This window comes from Coptis chinensis, chromosome 1 (genome assembly GCF_015680905.1).
Source record: "Coptis chinensis isolate HL-2020 chromosome 1, ASM1568090v1, whole genome shotgun sequence".
Lineage (NCBI taxonomy): Eukaryota > Viridiplantae > Streptophyta > Magnoliopsida > Ranunculales > Ranunculaceae > Coptis > Coptis chinensis.
The window spans coordinates 80,644,000-80,666,210 of record NC_141456.1 but is presented as its reverse complement, the minus strand read 5'-3'; the positions used below and the strand labels follow the sequence as shown (position 1 = coordinate 80,666,210).

The following is a 22,211-nucleotide window of genomic DNA, read 5'->3' as shown; positions in this document are numbered from 1 at the left end:
ATTGTTTCATTTTAGAGTTTGGTGACATACCCCTGAGTGGTGGTATTTTAGGTAATATAGCAAATAAGGATGGTTTTTTGACGGTTTTGTCCCTACACTATATGTTGAATTTCAAAAAAACCAACCAAGTGTAAGTGTAAAAACTGTTATACTGTAGGGTCAAATTAGTCATTTTATCCCTCTCATTTTTTAATTTTAAACTTTTTGTTTCTATGAGGGCCATTAATATTTGTTTGTTTTTTATTTTCTTTCACCGCAAACATTTGGGTGTGTGTAACTAGTGGTATGAAGAGGAAAAATTGTTGTTATATTGAAAAATTGAAAAAAAGGAAAGCTGGATGGCCAAGTTGACGATCAGTTGTTGGATTATCCTCCTCTGTCTCTTGTTTCATACAGCCTTTGCCAAAACAAAATCTCCTCGGCCCATCTCTGATACTGAGGTCAGAGAAAAGAAAAACAATTGTTACGCCGATATCCAAAGGTACTACACACTCCGAATCACCCCACAGACACTTTTAAACCTTTTTTTTTTTTTTTTTTTTAATAATTTGAACTAGTTTGTTGTGATTTCATACTTTCATCAGTGGACTTTGGGGACGGGAATGCAAGTATTCCAAGATTGCCACGGAGAATTGTGCTCTCAACTGTCTTTCCCCTGTTTGTTACACTCTTGTCTATGAAAGCGACCCGGTTCGTCTTCTTTTATTTTCGTCTCGTGTTTCTTTACTATTAGATTATAATACTTGTTATCAATTCATCTGTTGGTGTACATTGGTGTGTTTCGTTTTGGACAGTTGGAAGAAGGAGAGAGAGATCATGTACGAAGCCAAGAGTACAAGTATTGTATGCACAGGTAACAACATTTTATCATACGATGCGACTTTCCTTTAGCACTTTTTTAAGTTTATAAGTATGTGTTTTAAGCTAAAATCTGGCTGAGATATCGAATAACTTCAAAACGCTTATGTCGTTTTGCCTTTCCTTAAAGACACCCTTACAAAGAGTGCTCAAAGCAATGTGTTGTAGGATATTGGTTCGAGTCCAACAGAAGCCATCATTTTCGATATAAAGAAGACAATATAGAATAGTGTTTCTTCTTGACAATGGCTGATTAAAGCCGAGTAGAAGGGATCATACAAGGCAAGGGTTGCATCAGAGTTATTTTATACTGAATTAACCCAATGCCTCATCGACCCCGAGTATATTCGTGCTTACGATGGATTTGATTGTTGGCAGAAGAGGGAGTTGGGAGGGCATTTCGGCAAGATTTGCCAAAATACACCAGTTGGAGGTTGGATTACTTTGTGATTGGCGAAAGAGATTGGTGGTTTGTGAGAGATGAGACTGAGCTTTGAATGCTGCCTACATACCCAACAATGGAGATGGGATCAAGTCTCGACGTAATTTTGCTTTTATAGATAGGATTGGTTCAGTTACTTCCCCGTTCTCCAATCGTGGGATGAACTGTTGCAGAACTGTCACACGATTTGGAAGTTATTCAAAGTTGGAATGAAGGTGGATAAAATGGAAGTTGTTTGACTCGTGCGTAATTGATATAGTTTTTACACGTAGTAGGTAGGTAGGCTAAGAATTGGGCTTTGAGCATAGGCTTTATTGTAAGTAGGCAATATATTGGGCTCTGAGCATGAGCTTGTATTGGATTGGGTATTTATTGGGCCACATTTGTGGGGGTCGGAACAGTGGGATTGTTGGGTTTTAATAGATTCGGAATGAATTGGTGAAAGATAAATTTGGAGGGGCCAGTGCATACTAGACACAAAGACATCTTTCTCAACGTCAAATTGAATCACATTGTCAGACGGATTGTTGACATTGGACGTCAAACTGAATTGTTCTAGATTCTTTTGGCATGTTATGATTGACTTCGTTGTGCCTCCACCATCATCCATAGTTCTACAGGGAGTGAGCTTTTGACAAAAGCGTAAGGATGATTTATAAATTTATTTACAAGAAAAAGTGAAGGATTGTGATTCATTATAAAATACAGCAAAGCTTTCCACTGGCTGCAAACTTGATTCAACCCTTTCCCTTTCACTTTCGGTGGAGAAACTGATATAAGAATGCAATTTCATTTTCAGAAGACAGATAACAAGTGTTTAGTTTTGCAAAATATAAAACAGGATTGCATATGTAACATGGTAATTTCTCATCTTTTGAGATGCAATAACAAAGGGCAGACTTGTTTTGGTGTCTAAAATTTACTTGTAAAGAAATTTTGAGATGCAATGTCGTCTCATTGAAAAGGTGTAGACCTGTATCTTATATTTGAATTAAACATGACGGTTGAACTTTTTTCATGATGGTACATCATTGTGAATTTCCTGCTCTTGAAGTTTTCATTTTGCTGGAAGTCAGCTTCTCCTAGTACAAGGTGATGGGCTGATAGTTGCTGAACAGTGAACACATGCACGCACGCACACACACACCCAGAAATATATAGGGATGGGATCAGTAATAACAGTTTATACAATGGCCTCCACACACACACACGCGCGTGCGTGCGCGCGCACACACACACACACACACACACACACACATATATATAGAGGTAGGTTTCATTTACAACACTTTTTATACAACGTTTTATACAATACCCTTTGAAAATATGAATTAAGCCTTGAATCCTTGTAGATATGATCTTCACACCATGGAGATCATCTCCACAAAAATTCAACTCATTTGATAACTCCTAACCATGAGAAAAATTGCTCTAAACCTATGAATTTTTATCAACGGTCCAGAACTACCGATTTTGTAACCCTTTTTTGGTAAACGTAGAAATGTTCAAAGGACCCGATTTTTTGTGGAGGTCATATCCATAGTGAGAACATCTTATCCACAAAAAATTAGCCTTTAAAACATCTTGAAGGGTCCGGTGGGGGTATTGTATAAAACGTTGTATAAAAAGTGTTGTAAACGGAACCTATCCCATATATATATATATATATACATATAGGGATGGGATCATTATACAACACTTGTTATACAATGGTCTCCATCTCACTCTACAAATTTATTTACGATTTGTTTTTTTGTGTATGTGATCTTCCTACCGTGGAGAACATCCTTGAAAAAAATGGGCTCATTTGGAAATTTTTAATGATGCGGAAAGAGGGTTGCAAAATTTTAATTCCTTACCGTTAAAATAAATTCAAATTTTCAAAACAAATTTTGAAAGGGCTGGATATTTTGAAATGGCATGATTTTTAAATTTTTTGTGGATATGATCTTTATATATATGTAAAGTTTATAACCATAAAGTATCAGCCCTTAGTTGAACTTATGAAAAGGTGTTGTCTAAATTGTTGTATGAAAAGTGTTGTATATGGATCCCTCCCCATATATATGAATATACATATATAGATGGACCAATTGTCCACTTAACCTGAGATCTGATGGTCAAAACATGATGATAATTGTGGTTATCCCTCCTACCTCCCACCGAAAAATTACTGGTAAAGAAATTTTGAGATGGAATGTCGTCTCATTGAAAAGTTGTTGACCTATATCTTATATTTGAATTCAACATGACGCCTGAATTCCTTTCATAATGGTACATCAATGTGAATTTGCGGCTCTTTAAGTTTTCAATTCGCTGGAAGTCAGCTTCTCCTAGTACAAGGTGATAGGCTGATAGCTGCTACACACACATGTATGTAGATGGATCATATGTCCACTTAACCTAAGATCTGATGGTCCAAACATCATGATAATTGTGGTTATCCTTCCCACTGTACTGTCTGCATCCATATAACATGGAATTTCAAGAATATAGCATTATCATTTTATGCAGATTTGATTTTCTACTGATGCTTACATTTTTTAAGCAACCTCAAGCATATCATTAGCTGTTCTAGAAGCCCGAGCTTCTAAAGGGGCACTGGTACATCAAATGGATCAAAACCGAGGGATCGGTTGGAATACAATGATTCACATGAGGGTAATGTTTCAGAATGGGGGTCATTGTCAAATCCAGAGGAAGAAGGTTACGTCGAAGATGATATTTATTTGTTGAACACAGAATTGTTCCAGATATTTATGGTGCTGGTTGTGTTAGGGTTGATCCTACAAAAAGATTTGAGAGAGCGTAGGTTGTCACAGGTAAGCAATAACTTGTAACATGGGATCATCTGTAGATTGGGGTGGGGGTGGGGGGTGCGTCAGTTGTATTGGATGCTTTTAACAGGTCTGCACAAGAGGAACTGTGGGGTAAAAGTGGGTAAAACAATATTAGGATTCAACCGAGGTATGATGAGAATAGGGGAAGCTCTTTGTCTAATGATTTCTAACATTCTATGTTGGAATATGAGGGGTTCAAGGTATGAAGATAAAGCAAGTCGATTAAGAAGGGTGATCGGAAAATAACCTTTGATCGTTGCATTACAAGAAACTAAGAGGGAAGTAGTTCATGATTGACTGGTCAATTATTTTGTGGGGAAGATCAGTGCATAAGTGGGATCTCTTTCCATCTTTGGGAATGTCGTGAGATCAGATCGTAATGTTGGATTGTGATTGAGTTACAGTGGAGGGCTGTATTAAAGGCGTATTCTCTACTATCGGTCAGAGTTAGCTTATATTACTGGTTGTTGGAGCTTGCAATGGTGCTTAAGTGGAGATTTTTAACTCTATCATATTCTCAGGCTGAGTCCAATGGCTCCCTATCCCTTTAAAAGTAGTGTTAAAGTCAATAAAATAGAGCTAAAGTCAACAAAATAGAGCTAAAAGTCAATAAAGTAGAGCTAAAGTCAACAAAATAGAGCTAAAGTCAAAGGATTTTACTCTCTATCTCTATTTTACTCTCTATATACTTTAGCTCTATTTTGTTGACTTTAGCTCTACTTTATTGACTTTTAGCTCTATTTTGTTGACTTTAGCTCTATTTTATTGACTTTAACACTACTTTTAAAGGGATAGGGAGCCATTGGACTCAGCCTCAGAAGAAAAGCTAGGTGGCTTTAGAAATAGTAGAAATATGAGGGCCTTTATTCCTTTTATTAGCAAATTTGAATTGATGGATTTTAACTTTGGGTGTAGGGTTTTCTTGTTCCAGTCATCATGAAGAGCTGGTGTTTGGTCGACTTGATAGGTTTCTCGCTTTGACGACTTAGGTTGGACATTTTGGGGAACATCTAGAATTGGCATTGAGATTTTGTTTGGTTGATCATCGTTTGATTCTATTTCAGAGCTGTCGAAGCTTGGGAGGGTCTAGAACTTTTAATTTTTGAAACTTTGTGGTTTGAAAATAATGAAATGGGTTCATTTTGAGCAAGAAGTTGCAGCTGCTTAAACGTTAACTCATTTATTGGAAAAAGTTAACTTTTGGTAAAGTTGATGAGAAGATAAACGAGAGCCAGTCTGCTTTGTTGTTTCTAGAGGAAAAAGAAGAGTGTATTAATCTAATATCTAATGAATTAAGTATGAAAGATATATAAATAAGAAACTAAATGAATAGTTCAACATGGAGGATCTTTTTGGAGGCTGAGATCTAAGAGTAAATGCGCAGCTGATGGGGAAGGTGTACGGGTTTCTTACATAGGCATGCCAATACCTGATCCGGGATTGATGGTATCTCGAATCTCGTTGTGGATGGAAGCTTAACATAAGACAAAAAGGTGATAAAGAATCACAGTGTATACTTCTATAAGAAGTTAAACAAAGAAGAATTTGCATGCAGACCAACTCTCCATGGTATTGACTTCAATGTTCTGGAAGATGAGGATGCTGCTTGGTTGGAAAGGGACTGTGTGTAAATGAGGTGAAAGCTGTTCTTGATAGTTTGAGGGGATAGATTGTTGGGGCCTGATGGATATCCTATGGTGGTGTTCAAAAAATGTTGGAATTTTATGAAACCTGACATTATGGTTGTGGTACAAGAATTACAAGATAACGGCTTTCTAGTTGAGGTTCAATAATGCTTTTATCACCCTTGCACCTAAAATTGAGGGTGCCACGTTGTTTACTGATTTCAGATCAACGAGTCTCCTTGGTGTGTGGTTTGTAAGATATCTGCGAAAACATTAAATTGAGACTAAGGCATGTGATTCCCAACACCGTCTCTCCTTTCTAGAGCGCTAGTTGATGGTGACAGAGTTTAGATGAAGTATTAATTGCAAATGAGTCAATGGATTCTAGAATAAGAATAGGTACTCCTTTAGTGTGCAAATTTGACTTTGCTAAGGCGTTTGACAGCGTCAGTTGGTCCTTTTCAGATTTCTTCTTGCGCAGACTTGGTTTTCGAATTAAATGGCGGAGTGGTTTAAGTCTTGTTTGTCGACTGTACATTTTTCTGTTCTTTGTGAATGGCTCGCCAATTTGATATCAAGTGGTTGTTCAAAGCTTCTACGCGTTTGAAATTCCTGGTTTAATTCATTGTTGAGAACAAAAGAAAAGTTGGATATATCTCTCACACTTCCCCCAACATGGCTGTTGCTTGAATTCACTAAGTGTGGTGTCTAGACCTGTCAAATTTGATAACCGTAAATTCATAATTCCTTTTCTCTGTGATCTCTTGGTCTCCATCAAATCAGTCCGTTAGCCCACCACCTTATTAAGCCTTATTAAAGACTAGAATATGCCCCGTGCCTTCAAGGCACTCGTCAGCGCCTTCGGTGTGCTTTGCTTGAAAGCGTTGAAAGAAAATTGTTGTATATAGTTGTTATGTTTCTAAATGGTCTCCACTTTAACACAACAAAAGAAGGTGACCTAGTGGATAGCTAATTCTGTTTTCCCTTCATAGAACCTGGGTTCAAGGTCCCGTAGTGTCATAGTGTGTACATTTTAGTTTTAATACAATTTAACATAAAAGGAAAATAAAGAAATAATAAAAAGTGTCTTTAGCACATCTCGAACCTGCAACCTGGCCTTGATGGAACGGCTTGTCAATCAGCTGGTACAAATGAGCTAATTTGATATGCAATGGATAACTAATAATTATCAATTCCCAAAAACATGCATCTCGAGAAAGGTCAGCACACAGCAGCCGTTAGATGGTGCTAGATTCATCAAGACCGTTCTTTGTTTTTCCTAATTTGTTATTTTGTCTTCTAGTGCCCGAAAAAACCCTATCTTATTATATAATTGGTGATAAGTGGAGAGGCCTCAAGACTAGTACATTTTTATGCATGGCTTAACCTATCCCATGTGGGACTAAATGTCTCAACAGGCCTAATTAAGGCCATAAAACCTTCTTTGTAATCTGGTATAAAGCCTGCAGGTTGTATTACTGACTCTAACCCATGGGGTTTAGGTCAGGTGCATGCCTTATTTGATTCGATCTGGATCACCCTGATCCAATCCATTGACACATCCCTTTTCTGTCTAAAAGTAACTCGAGATACCTAGTTACCAGCTTCCAAGAGGCATGTGATTTGTGTTTGGATAAGCATTACTAGATAACCACCAAAAGGTGACCTGCAGTGGTCAAAACTGCTATCATTTTCCATCTTACTGCATGTCACTCTACAGTTCCCTTATTGATAAATGGGTTTGGTATCATCTGCACTCACTACTACTACTACTACAGAGCACTGCGACACCCAACCCTGCTGTCTTTCTTCTGTTTTCATAGTAATGGCATACATTAGTTTGAAGATGCACACACTTAATTAATGCTCTCACGGGATTATTCCTAGAGGCCATCTTGGTTTGATTTCATTTTGTATGTTCTTTTGCAGGGTATCTATGGGAGAGAGTCTAGAAGGCGTCAAGGGGTCCTTCGACTATTAGAAAGTGGTACGAGACAATCTTTCCTTTTTTCGTAAAAGTGTATGCAAGTATTGAAGTAAAATTGGTAAATATTTTGTTTCTTACATTGCCATGTGAAAATTTGTACTTTTCTCTTAAATTATCCTAAACTTTTATCAAGTGATTTTATAACATCTTGCTGACTCAGTTCCGAAAACTGTTCCTGCTGAGTTAGTAAACTTGGATTAACCATTATAGGAAATTACGATGCTATTCACTTCCTCCTAAATGTTCAAACTGTTGTGCGCTAAGCGCTATCATGGTCGTGCTCATGATTCCCCAAGGATGTAGAGAACATTGTCTAAGTCCATGCTAGTTGGTTGGAATTGTTAACATATGAACAGTTCCCACTAACATCAGCCCTATACCTAAAGTTCCACATTTTGATAAAATTCAAGAGTTTAGACCATTATCTTTATGTAATACTGTTTTACAACTTATTTGCTAAACTTTAGCAAATCGATTGAAACCTTTTATAGAGAAAATAATCTTACCTTTTCAAAATGCTTTTGATAGAACAAGAAAATGTTCTAACAACAACATACTTGTTAAAGAGATTTTGAACTGTCTTAGGATAAAATAAGAGGTATTGATGGTTGTGGGAGTCAAAAATGATATGCACAAAGCTTTTGATCAAATTGAATGGTGTTTTCAATTAAAAATCTTAGTTCAAATGGGTTTAACTAAATTTGGTGTAAATGGTTTGAAATATGTACTTCTCAAGCAACTTTTTGTATCGACTTGATTGAAGAGCATTTTGGTTTCTTCAAATCTTCTAGGGTTCTCAGACAAGGAGACACCTTGTCTCCATTTCTCTTAAGGGTTAACTAGTATTACCCCCCCACTAGATGAGCCAATTAGGATTTTCACCCTATGAGATGGGGAAATTAGGGTCTCCCCCCCAAGTACCGTGTTTTTTTTGTGTGTATTTAGGGGGGGGGGGAGAGACCCTAATTTCACTCAGTGGTATCTACTCATGATATACCAGGAAAGATGATCTCACTCAGTTCTTGCACAAGCAAAAGATTCATCCCTTCTCGCACGTTTAAAAAAAAAACCACAACCCGATCGTACCTTATCTTTGCCGTAATATTTAGAAGATTTGCACTTGGAAATATTTGATGGCTCCTACTCATTTGACCCCATTACATAATCTAATGATATTGGAGTTTATCTAAATGGCTCCGCTACCGCATTTTTCAGGAAGTTACTCCATTCCATGTTCAGGATCAGAAGAAGTAGACATTGAAACTTTGAAAGTAGCGGTAGTTACAGAAACAGATTTGGGTGTTAGAAATCTTGCACTATGCTGCGATTGTCTGGTGGTTACTAACGCAGTCATTGAAGATGATGGTGGAGTGTCTTTGATGTATCTTGTTGGCGGAAGCTTCAATAATGGATGAACATCAATAAGATTTAATAAAACAAACACCTAAATCTAGGGTTTAAATCTTCAAACATGAAGAACAATTCACAAAGAATTAATAATCAATAATAACCATCTAACAATGAAGACCTAGATTGGAAACCAAATAGGAAACCATCTTATTCTTATTCCTAATTGAATTAGGAAACCAAACAAAATAGAAATTACTAATTAATTAATAATCCATGCTCATGCATCGTACTCCCCCGTTTGAAAGAAACTCGTCCTCGAGTTTGATTTCATGAACACGCTCTAAAAAGTCAGCATAAGTCACGTACATCACCATCACCCTCCCGCTGTTCAAAGGAATTCGACCTCGAATTTTGCCCAAATAATTACTCACAAAACGAACTAAGTACCACAATGTCACGGCTTCACCATTCAGATAATTCCACCGCGAATAAATGCAAATTGGTAGTTCATTGATGATATATCGGAAGGCTTTGTTGTAACAAGAACACTTATTTCTCGAGTCGGAAAGAAAAGGATCCACATAGGTATCTAAATTATCTTGGCCTCGATGGAACAAATTATCAATCACAAGGTCATTGGCTCCATAGGCGTTTTGAAGTGCAATCAGGCTTTGTAGATTACCTTGACGAAATGAAGGTGCGGATGAGGAATTCAAAAGTGATCCATTACCCCATGATCGTCCGACCCAATCTCCATCGAGTATGCCATAGTTGTTAACATCTCCTTGATATTGTTGCAAATCCTACACAGTTTAAACCAACCTTTTTTCTTTATCCATCACAAGCCCATGATCAATAATAGCCCAAGGTTGCATCATACCTATATTTCTTGGTAAAATCCTACAATGTAAACATTGTTAGTTCAGGAAATAACGCATCTTATTGGCTGTCTGAACATCTTCTTTAGATTGGCTTGCTGTGCCTATGGATTAAGTCTCGTGCTCTCTCCCTCAAACATATCGGCCGCATGTGGGTTCGAACTATCATTGGGGGTTTACTTCTTTTTAGAAACTTTGCTTCTTTTCTTTTCTCAGCTAATACTTGACGTACAATACACGGTTTTTATGTGGAGATAAATTTCTTGGGTATCGTGCTTTCTGCAGAGATTGGTTCCAAATCTTTATATTGTCTAAACAGGATTTAGCAGAGTTTACATGTTATGATGAGTGCCTTAATCTAGACTCTTTTCTGTCTTAGTGCGGGTTGAGAGATCAATGGGCAATGATGGTCTGAGTGAAGAGGTAGCCATTTGGCGGATTAGTTCTATACCAAGGAGATTATGGATAGATTATGGGATTTTTTGCAAACAGATGGACTTGTATGAATGGGTAAGAAATGAGGTTGAGTTGAGACTACTTGAATGTGGTTGGAATGCTGGTGAGTTTGGGCTGTATAAAAGGTTATAAGTGTTTCGGTGGTTCTTCACAGTTCTTCAAACCGAGTTTTTTCAATTCTTTCTTTACATGAGCCCTAACACAAACAAGTTTCTGTCTCCCTCCAAAAACCCAAATTCTGTTGAACTGCTTGCTATGGATTTTGTTGCCAAGATGAAAATGCCTTATACAGATCCTCCAATGATAACCAGTTCTGAGAAAATGAAGAGTAAATACATGAGCTATAATAAGATGACTCTATTTGGTCGTGTTATGGATGGAAGGCTGAATATGAGCACTATCAAATCAGCTCTTGAAAAAGCATGGTACCCTTTTAAGATTGAAGACATTGTTTTTTACAAAGGTGAAATATTTCAAATCAGGATGGAGTATCAGGAATAGGTGGCTGCAATTCTGCTGAGGCAGCCTTGGATTGTAGCTCAACACATTTTTCAGATTATACCATGGATGGAATATTATGAAACCAAGGAGTTAAATTTCTCAAAGTTTTATGTGTGGATGCATTTACATAACTATCCTGAGGTTTATTTGGACAAGGAGATTATTGAGGGGAACCTGGTTGAATCTGGTTATTTTGATATGTCTGATCTCAAATTTCTGGAGTTTTATCCTAAGATCAAACACAACCTAGTTGTGTTCGAAGTTAAAGTGTTGCTTGATGTTCACGAACCAATTCCACCGGCTTTCTCATACAGGAATCCATTGATGGAGTAGACCGATATCTTTTGTTTTTGAGTATCCGTCGGAGTTTTCGTTTTTAAGTGTGGCTTCATTGGACATCATTTTGCAAACTTGTAATGTAATCAAGCAAGTCATGGGAATGAAGTTAGAGTTTTCACCAGAGGACAAAGGTTTCAGTTCTATTCTTCCAAAACTCGCATTGTTCCAAAACCCATCGAGACCGAATTGTATTTGGGTTCTCTTTGTTGTTTGGTAATCGATCTCAACCAACCACTTCTTAGATGATTACAAATGTGGTCGATTCTTCGGTAAATTCAAAGCGCATGAACACATCTATTGAACCTTTAAAAGGACCCATGATCATTGACATTTCGTCACCTCAACTGCATGCGACTGTTGGACCTAGCAATGACCTTGGATGGCAAAATCCACACGATCACCTACCTCTAACGGTGGGAAGCGACAACACCGGACAATTTGGGGTTCTCAACTCAAATGGATTTCCAAAATTTTCATCCCTTACATGAACTGGAATGCCTGCCTGGATTTGCACAGATCTCAAACTGATCCTAAGAAGCTCCATTTCATTGATTTGTCTCAGCTACATGATCAGGCTGTTCAGCAGGAGGAATACTCTTATAAAAGGCAAGAAATATCGCAAGGGGTAGCAGCCAAAGATGCGATGGGAACAAGACAGGGAGAATGTCAATGAAATGGTCGAAAGTTTCTTTCAGGAAAATCGAGAAGCTAGAAGAAAAACTCCTGTTCATAATGAAGTTGAGGTGGCCGGCTGCGGCATCCTAACATACCGCTAAGAATTCATTGGGAAAGGAAAAAACATCACCGGTTAAGGGTTAAGGGCCGTAGCGTAACCCCAAGGATTCCATGAGTCTACTAGCGTGGAATAGTCGAGGAGTGGGCGGCTTTCGATGATGGAGGAGTCAAACAAAAATCAAGGATGTCGCCTATATTTATGTTTGTTATGGAAACTAAGTGTTCTGTAAATAAAGGAGTCAGTTTAATTAAAAGATTAGGGGATTTCGAGTCTTTTGTAGTCCCAAGCCAAGGTTTGTCTGGTGGTTTTTGGATCTTTTGGGAAAGAAGTGTGGTTGTCGAAGTAATGATGTCCAACTCTTGGTTCATTCACTGTAAAATCTCAGTAAAAGTGAATGGAGTACATGAATCATGGTTGCTCATGGGAGATTTTAATGAAATAACATGTCCCGAAGAAAAATGTGGGGGAAAACTTTTCAATTATTCCAAAGTTAGGATTTTCTTGGATATGATTGATGATTGTGAGTTGTTTGATTTGGGTTTTGTGGGTAGTATTTACACCTGGACAAATCGACAAAATGGGCGTCACAGAATATGGGAACGAATTGATAGAATGATGGCAAATGAAGGTTGGCGTTCAAGATTCTCTGATTGTAGAGTTCATCATGAGTTGGCCACTAGTTCTGATCATAAGTTTCTGATTTTAAAGTTGATACAAAACAGGGTAACGGTTAGACGGCCTCTCAGGTTTGAAATAATGTGGGCGCAACATGGTGGCTATCAGGAACAAATAAAAGATGCTTTTCAAAATGAGTTGCGGGGTTCTCCTTCTTTTGTCTTATGTAAGAAGCTTCAAACCTGTCAAAAAAATTTAAAATGGTGGAATAAGCATGTGTTTGGCGAGGTTGAACATAAGTTGGAATGTGTTTTACAGAGGCTGAGTGAGATTCAAAGTTTAATAGAGAATGACAATGAGACAGAAGAGTTATTCAGGGTGGAGAATGAATTGATACTGGAACATAATGATATCCCGTACGACAAGCAAATCATCAGCGTAAAGCTTGTCTAGATTGGTTCCAGGTTTGGAGAGCGTAATACAAGGTTCTACCATAACATGGTAAACCGTCAAGACAAAGAAATTATATACACTCAATCAGAGATAGAAATGGTGGAATTTTAACTGAAAGGAGACAGATAGGTGATAGGCTCAGTGAATTTTTTGAGGAGACAATGACTACTTCAGAACCTGATCTTATGTCACAGATTTTCAATGTTCAAGCTCCATGTCTTAATGAAGGTGAAAACTTCAATTTGTTAAGAGGAGTTAATAATGACGAGATTGTCACTGCTCTGAAGCATATGAAGCCCTTTAAATCTCCAGGACCGGATGGATATCAGACATTTTTTTTCCAGCATTTCTAGAATTTGGTGGGGGATCAAGTAAGTGCGACAGTCAAGTTTTTTTTCCTCTCTGGCTCTTTCTCCTTGCAGCTAAATCATTCCTTCATTGCCTTAATTCCAAAAATCATGAATCCTTCACTACCGGAACATTTTCGACCAATCAGTATGACAAATGTGGTTTACAAAATTATCTCCAAGATTATTGTCAATCGATTGAGGCCTATCCTTCAGAGAATTATTGGTCCGTTTCAGACTGCCTTCTTACCCAAGAGAAGTATTCATGACAATGTTTTGCTTGCAAATGAATTTTATCATAAGATAAGAGGACATGGGAATAGAAAAGCTAAATATTTTGCTTTAAAGATTGATATGCAGAAAGCTTATGATAAAATCGAATGGAGTTTTCTAAGAGTGATGCTGACCAAGTTTGAGTTTCCGGTCGATTGGATTAACAAGATAATGTTTTGTGTTCAGAATGTTTCTTACTCTGTGCTACTAAATGGTGCTGCACATGGATTTTTTAAGCCATCTCGAGGACTAAGACAGGGTGATCCACTTTCGCCCTACCTTTTTATATTATGTTCAGAGCTTCTGTCTTTGAATTTTTTGAAATTGAACAGAGAAGGGCTTATACATGGTTGCAAATTGGGGCGATTTTGTCAACCGGTGTCTCATTTAATGTATGCTGATGATCTTTTAGTGCTGGGTAAGTGTGGTTTTAATGAGCAGCATCAATTGAACAATCTGCTAAAGGAGTATTGCCGAGTGTCAGGCCAGACTATCAACAGAACCAAGTCGTAAATTATCCATCACCCCAAATTGCATAGAAGGTTTGTTTACTTTTTGCAAAGATGTTTCATGATGCCTTCTACTTCTGTCCTGCCAATGTACTTGGGAGTACCAAATTTAACAGGGCAGGGTAGAGTTCAAAAGTTTAGTCCTCTCTTGGAAAGATTTCAAAGGAAAATGGCAGGATGGAAAGCTAAGTGTTTATCTAAGGCAGGCCGACTCACTCTGGTTAATTCAGTTTTATCTTCGCTGCCTACTCATGCTATGTCATGTACAATTTTACCTGCACAGATACTGGATCGAATGGAGATTATAAGAAGATTTTTTTTATGGGGCCATACACCATCAACAAGGAAACTTCATTATTACCCTTGGAAGTTAGCATGTATGTCAAAGAATAATGGAGGGCTGGGCATCAAGGAGCTGCAGTTACAAAATTATGTTTTACTGGCAAAGAAAGGTTGGGATTTACTGAATCCAACATCATTATGGGCTCATCAAATGAAACAGAGGTACTTTCACAACAAAAGTTTCTTGAAGGCGGAAGTCAAATCTACTTCATCAGTTATGTGGAAAAGGATTTGTGAAACACGAAGCATTATTAATGCTGGATCGGTCTAGAAGCTTGGGACTGGTACTTCTATTAATGATTGGGAGGAAAAATGGACTCCCCATTCTGAGGATTTGACAGAACTTACTGGGAAACCACTTGACTGTCCTTTTCACCTTGTTTCTGACTTCATTGACATGGATACCAATACCTGGGATTGGGATAGGTTAAATGAATTTTGGCCGGTAGAATATGTGGAGAGAATTGTTTTGATGCCTATTACACCAAATGAGGAGGATACTTTGATCTGGAAATGGGACGAAAATGGAGAATACTCGGTGAAGTCTGCATATAATGGTTGCATTCATTTGATTACAGCAACAAATAATACTGCAACAAATACATTGGTTCAGGATAACAATGTTTATAAACATGTTTGGAAGATGAAAGTCTCATTCAAACAAAGATTTTTCGTATGGCAATGCTTGCAAGGTGTCGTCCCAACAGCGGATATATTGGCATCTCATCATTTTCACGTTTATCCAGAATGCACCCTGTGTGAGAGATTTCCTGAAACACAAACTCATGTTTTCTTTGAGTGTTCCTTTGCTAGAGCTATTTGGTGTGGAACAAATTTGAGCGGCCTTGTTGATAGGAGGAATATGAATACTGGCAGTTTTAAGGAGCAGTTATTGTGCTTACTAAAAGATATAAGGACAATGCAAAATGGCGAAGTGCAATGCTGCTACTTTGTTGGGGTCTTGTGGATTATTTGGATCGCGAGAAATGACACAAGGTTTCAAGGTAAGCATCCCCATCCAGTTCAATACATTAGTAGAGCTTTGAAACACATACAGCTGGTTATGGAAGTCATGTCCCGCCAGATGCATAAGGAAAAAATGTTGGTTTATATTAAATGGTTCCCACCCAAGGACGGACTTGTTAAACTGAATACAGATGGGGCTTCTATTGGGAACTCAGGATATGCAGGTGGAGGATGTATTCTCAGGGATTCAGCAGGTAATTTTATAATGGGAGCATCGATTCCAATTTTCTTCGCGAACCAACAATGAAGCCGAATTTGTAGCTCTATTATAATGACTTCAAATTGTGGCGTATTTCGGATATATGAAGGTTGAGGTAGAAACAGATTTTCAATTGCTGTTTAAGGTTTTAACGGATGAAAACTTAAACTGTCATTGGTTATTAGCTAGAACTGTTACTCAGATTAAGATAGTGCTGAGTAAATTTCAAGAAGTGCACTTCAGTTGGGTTTATCGCGAAGCAAATGGTGCTGCAGACGTGCTAGCCTCACATGCGGCGGCTCAGGTAAAGAACTTCCGTTTGTTGGGGCAATCAAATGTACACTTCTCAATCGGGCCTGTTGGAGACTTGGCTTTTCCTTCCGCCGTGCGCCAATGGTTGTAAATATTCAAGTCTTTTATGATGTCCTGGGCATATGTAAATTTCGTTTGGTTTAATAAAAGGTTTACATTTACATAAAAAAAAAAAAAAAACCATGCGGTTGATTGAGTGTAATGAGAGCAACACTACCAAGAAAATCTGCCCTGACTATAACCTTCGACTGGTCAGCAATAATAGAAACAAAGTTCGGACTTTGGGTCACCACCAGGCCATGCGTCAATCCAGGCCCACGGTTATGCGGATCTGCCCAAAAAATAGTCGCCTTTCGTATATAGCTTTTTCCCAAAAATTTCAGCTTCAAAGCAATAGAAAATTTATAAAATCAATCGATGGGGAAACTGACTTATGCCAAACAAGACTGTGACGGTCAATCCTAGTCTCTGGAGCCACTGTTAACCTGTTCTCAAGTTCATGGCAAGAAGAGTCATGAAGCAAAAATTCCCTAACTGATTTTTTCGAGGGCTTTCTTCTCACTTACTTTTCTTCTCTGGTTTCGGATCAATGGAGGCAGCGAAAGTGGAAAAAGAGGTGGTGGTGGTGGTGGAGGTGGAGTGGGCTTAGTATCCTCACCTTCTTCCAGATTTTGATTTGGTGTACAAACTTCAACCTGAAATGGGGTTGGTTGATCCGTGGTGTTCTCCTCTTCTGCGTCTGCTACAGGTGCAACCACCATTGTTTCAGGCTGTGTAACAACATTAAGAGGTTGAAGTGCTGCTGAAATTGATGAATCACGGTGGAGTTGAATTTCTCGACTATGTCGGTGATCTACGGTATGAAAATTTAAAGTTTGAGGCTTTTGAAGTAGTGGTGCATTCTTCTTCTGCTTCAGTAGCGGGTTGTGAGGCTGGAAGTTGTCATCGTGTTGCTGGTTCAGAGGAATATGACCCTGGTGACTATTTCTCCTTCCATGTCCTTGCTGAGTGTGTTGGGAATTCAAAGAAAGATGACGAAGATGGCCTCCATGATCATCTCCGCTTTGTTGATTTTCACGATAACCTGTGACCTACCACCTGTTTTTCATCACGCCGAAATTGGACTTTTCTTTGTTGTCGAATTGAAGATGGTGGGGCTTCATCATCCAAATCAAATAAATGTTGCTGCCTGGTGGTTTGAGTAGTGTGTTCAGCCACCCAAGCATAACTATGTTGTTGTGGGTGGGATGGGTAGTATGTCTCGGGATCGACATACTTATTTTGGTGAGAATATCCGTCATTGGAATACTCATCTTCATCGGAATCAATAAAAGACTCCTCATCATCATAATTACGAAAATACGATCTTCGCGACTCAAATTTTTGGCTGCGGCAATTGGGAGTTGGGGAACAAAATCTAGAGGGAGGTTCATACATTCTTGAAGGAGAAAATCTTGTGCGGCAGTTGCGATCTAAATCACAATCTCTCCAAGTATGAGGATCGGTATGATATGTCAATCCATGGGAACTTCACGGCGGTGGTGACTCTCTTCTACCTTTTCGTCGATAATCCATCACAATATCTCCCAAGAAATTGAAGAATACCCCCAAGCAGTGAATAGTGTTTGGTGAACAGCAATCCGCGATGAACAGTAACCCACGATGAACAGTGTTTCCTTAAAAAAAATTCCCAAAAATCAATTGGCTCTTGATACCAAATTTGATGTATCTTGTTGGCAGAAGCTTCAACAATGGATGAACATCAATAAGATTTAATAAAACAAATACCTAAATCTAGGATTTAAACCTTCAAATATGAAGAACAATTCACAAAGAATTAATAATCAATAATAATCATCTAACTATGAGGCCTAAATGCCTTTATATAAGAAAACAACTACTAAATATAATTGGAAACCAAATAAGAAACCTTATTTTTATTTCTAATTGAATTAGGAAACTAAACAAAATAGAAATTACTAATTAATTAATAATCCATGCTCATGCATCAGTCTTGGTCGAGTTCTGTGCTTCTAAAAGATATTAAGGAGCTGGCTAAATCTTTTGTTTCTGGTAAAGTAGTCTGTGCACCTTGTACCTAGGGACTTTTGTAAGTTAACCCATTTATTGGCAAACTCTGATAGATAATCTAAGGGTCGTGTTACTGACGGACCCCATATTGTGTTGGGCAAACCCAAAAAAAAAAACAATTATTACAAGTGTGCCATTGGTCCTAAAAAATCTAAAAAAAAAAACAATTATTACAAGTGTGTTATTGGTCCCAAAAAGTTGTTTTGTGTTGCTTCCCAAACCAACATGAAATTTCCCTTTTCAGCCCTTCTCTTCTATTCTCTTCTCTTCCACCATTTTAAATCTTAAACCATAAAAACTATATCCTAACACTAACATTAAACACTAGGGCTGAATATGCATGCGTATAGTGGCTGAATGAGAAAATTCAAAAACCCCAAGCTTAAACGACCCGGCTTAGGTCGATTCGTTACAAGACACCAAACGGTGCGGTCACACCGTTTCAGATCGAGTCCAAAAACGATGTGGCCATGTCGTTTGGGATTTGGACTTAGAAAAATCTCCAACGATATGGCCACACCGTTTGGACTAAGTCTCCAATGATATAGCTACACCGTTTGGACTAAGTCTCCAACGATATAGCTACACCGTTTGGACTAAGTCCCCAACGATATGGCCACATCGTTTGGGATTTGAACTTTGAAAAATATAAAGTTATGTTTTTTGGCCTCTTAACCGGTCCCAAGTCGTTTGGGACTTAGTCCAAACGATGTGACTACACCGGTAAATTTTTTTTTCTAAGTCCAAATCCCAAACGACATAGCCACATCATTTTGGACTTAGTCCAGATAGTATGACCGCACCGTTTTGGTTTGCGAAACCAATCCACTCTGGCAAGATCGTTTTAAGCAGGGTTTTCGAATTCAATTTTTTGGGACCAATGACACATTTGTAATAATTGTTTTTTTTTAGAATTTTTTTGAACCAATAACACACTTGTAATAATTGTTTTTTTTAGGGTCTGATGGGTCCATCAATAACAAATACCTAATCTAATTGCTGATGGCGGTCCAGTGTCACTTCAGTGTCTTTTTTTTCGATAACCGGTTGAGTGGCTGTTTCACGAAGTCGATGTGCGAACTATCTGTGGTTTCTTAATGACTTTGTTTTGGTTTAAAAATGATTTTTTTTCTTCGGAGAATCCCCATTTCCACCCATTATATTACAAAACAAAAGGAAGGTTTACAGTCATCATCTAGACAACTAGGGGCCTGACTCCATGATACTTGCTTAAGTGCCCAAGCAGCAAGATCATGCGCTATACAAATTTACAACCAACAAACCCAACTAATAAGGAAAGAACAAATTCAACAATACTGGAATTCCGCCACCCCACAAGTGATGGGTCGGAATTTGCAAAAGAAGATATCACACAATGTCACCTTCAAAATCTGCAATTGAATGGCATGCAACACAGCCACTTCAGCCCTCACCAACTCAGCCAGCTCGACATCCACGCATCAAATCGTCTAACAGCGACTCCCAAGATGGTACCATCAGCTAGACGACAAACATCACCCACCGCACCTCAAGCTCTATCCTTGTCAAAACCAGCATCAAAATTAATTTTGGCCCAAGGAGAAACTGGAGGATTCCAAGTTACTTGTGGTGCATTCGTTTATATGGGTTTGATGAAAATCTACAGTACAATCACTTATGAATGCTTTCTCCAGCTTTATTCTTTGTTAACCTGCACATTGTAGCATTATGTCGGTTCTAGCCTTCTTTTTCTCAAACCTTGCTTGATTTCTTGTTTCCCAAATCTCAAATAATAGTACAGGCATAACATTCTTCTTCTAGTTGACTATTCTTCCACTTTGAAGCTCCAATCAATGAACTCTTTCAGCCAATCTCTCACTTCCCGATCCTCATGTATAGAAATATTCAGCATTGCCTCAGAGACATACCACACCCGCTTGACCCATTCACAATTGAAAAACAAGTGAGCGGAAGTCTCCAATTCTAGCTCACAAAATATACATGAAGTGTCACCATTTGTTGCAACACCTACCTCTAGGCAACCCATCCATATAGAGCTTCCACAAAAACAGCTGAGTTCTGGCATCAATTTTAAGTTTCCAAAGCTTCTTAATAACAGCGGGATCAAAAGAGGAGCAACACTTCATCCACCAGACAAGTGTTTATAAGCAACTTTGGCTATAAATTTACTATTCCTAGCAGCAGGCCAGAACATTTGATCAGTTATACCAGGTCTAATGGCAATAGTATTAATATTTTGTATGATATGATTGAGGAACAGATCTTTCAATCTATTTTGATTCCAACTTAGTAAGTCATGTGAAACGAGATAACTAACCAAAAGGTTTTGAGAAGCAGGTGTTAGGAAATAATTAATCCTAGATCTTTAACATGCTAATCTATTATTGATCAAAAGGGAATTAAAAGAAAAATACTTTCAATTCAAAACCGAAATTGAAGATTGACAATAATGAAAAACTTTCCAAAATTGAATCCAAAAAATAAGTCTTCAACATTCTAGTAGTATTTCACCACACAATGCACTACAAAACACTTTTGTTTTTCTCATACTTTTAGTTGTACTTTTCATGGAAAGATTAATGGTCCTTTTCACCAAAAAGTCATTATCTTATAGAGAGAAACTTTGAGAATACGTATGTATGCGTAGTGGGATTCACTTAGGATTCCAATATGTATGTGTGTATAGTGGGATTCACTTAGGATTCCAATATGTATGTGTGTGTAGTGGGATCCACTTAGGATTCCAAGTCTTATCTCAAAAAGGTAAAGTCATTGTACTTGATATACTAAAACACTTTTAATATATATATCTTTAATATGAAAAATGCCCATTAACAAATCCATACTTACAATAAAATCTATAAAATTATCAGGAAAATCTGTTTCTACCATTATTTAAATCTAAGTCCCCCCACCTCACATATATTCACAATTTAGACCATTGGGAAATGAGAATTTGTTCTTCACTGTCACACCCATCACCCATGTCTAATTGACCCAATGTGACATTCAACATCAATTGAGCACTAAGAAACTATTTCTTATACCGGCCGGGTTCGAGTTCAATTCGTTATGTCACAATTTCGTAATACATAACTCCGTAGAGTGGTGAATAATTTATTAGAATTCGTGATTCAAGACATCCAACATTCATTACCCAAAACATCAAGTCTAGTATATGAATAAACATTACTTTTTAACGTCTCAAAGTAATAAATTTGAGACACAATGAATTTTTACAATTCCTCAAATCTAGGGAATAATTGGTAGACTGAGATATACACTCAGTGAATTTAATAGTGAATTTATAGTGTGTTCTCACTTTGATCCCCTCAGTGTCAGTCATGTGACTACACCAATATACAAAGTTAGAGTCATACTTAAATGATTGATATATCATCATCCTATCACATAACAATTATGTATATTACAGTCGTATAAGTGAAGCGTCTGACTTCACCCCTAATTGTGAGCATTCTAGGTAAATAGATATACTCAAATCTCCTGCACATGACTATTCATATGCTTGATTATTCTAATTTTATTACCTATGGAACTTATGGTTTCATCATATGATATTAATTCACCCATATGCATAATAATAAGATTTGTGTATTTAATTAAACATCATAATGTATAAACAATAAATGTTCATTGGCTTTGTAAAGGCCAAATATCCCAACAATCTCCCACTGGCTTTCAAAGCCGTTTAGCAACCATTCTAAAACCCATATTATTTATATAAGGGTCTACATAAACATATACCAATATATAGTATTTGGTCTTTATAGACTATATCATTCATAATGAATAGTGTATCATATACATATGAGACCAAAAACATAGCCATCTTACCTTCAACCTTCTTGTAAAACACAAGGTTCTTTCTTACATTGATCAAAACCAAACGATTTGATTGTTTGATCAAAGTATACATTCCAACTCTTTGAAGCTTGTTTTAAGTCCATAAACGGATTTTTTCAGCTTGTAGGAAATGTAAAGCTTCCAGGTTAAAAAACGTGGTCTTTACAT

The 22,211-nt window shown here is 37.6% G+C and overlaps 2 protein-coding genes across 11 annotated transcripts in view; both read left to right on the top strand.

Moving 5' to 3' along the window:
- Positions 1-253: 253 nt before the first annotated feature.
- LOC147525379 (uncharacterized) overlaps positions 254-22,211 on the top strand; it is a 36,709-nt gene continuing 14,751 nt past the window's right edge. For 8 of the 10 annotated variants that reach the window (XR_015221502.1, XR_015221499.1, XR_015221498.1 and 5 more), the window contains exons 1-4: positions 254-481; positions 585-690; positions 795-853; positions 7,695-7,752. Coding sequence is in view for 2 of the 10 variants with exons in the window: in XM_086606863.1 (XP_086462989.1) it covers positions 339-481; positions 585-690; positions 795-853; positions 7,695-7,746 (360 nt within the window). In the remaining 8 variants the exon portion in view is untranslated. Of the gene's footprint in view, positions 482-584; positions 691-794; positions 854-7,694; positions 7,899-8,967; positions 9,220-22,211 lie in introns of those variants that run through there. The other 2 variants (XM_086606863.1, XM_086606853.1) reach the window with 2 other exon arrangements.
- On the top strand, positions 12,196-13,080 carry LOC147525380 (uncharacterized). Its single transcript, XM_086579281.1, has one exon. The coding sequence runs from the start codon at positions 12,196-12,198 to the stop codon at positions 13,078-13,080; it is 885 nt and encodes a 294-aa protein (XP_086435407.1).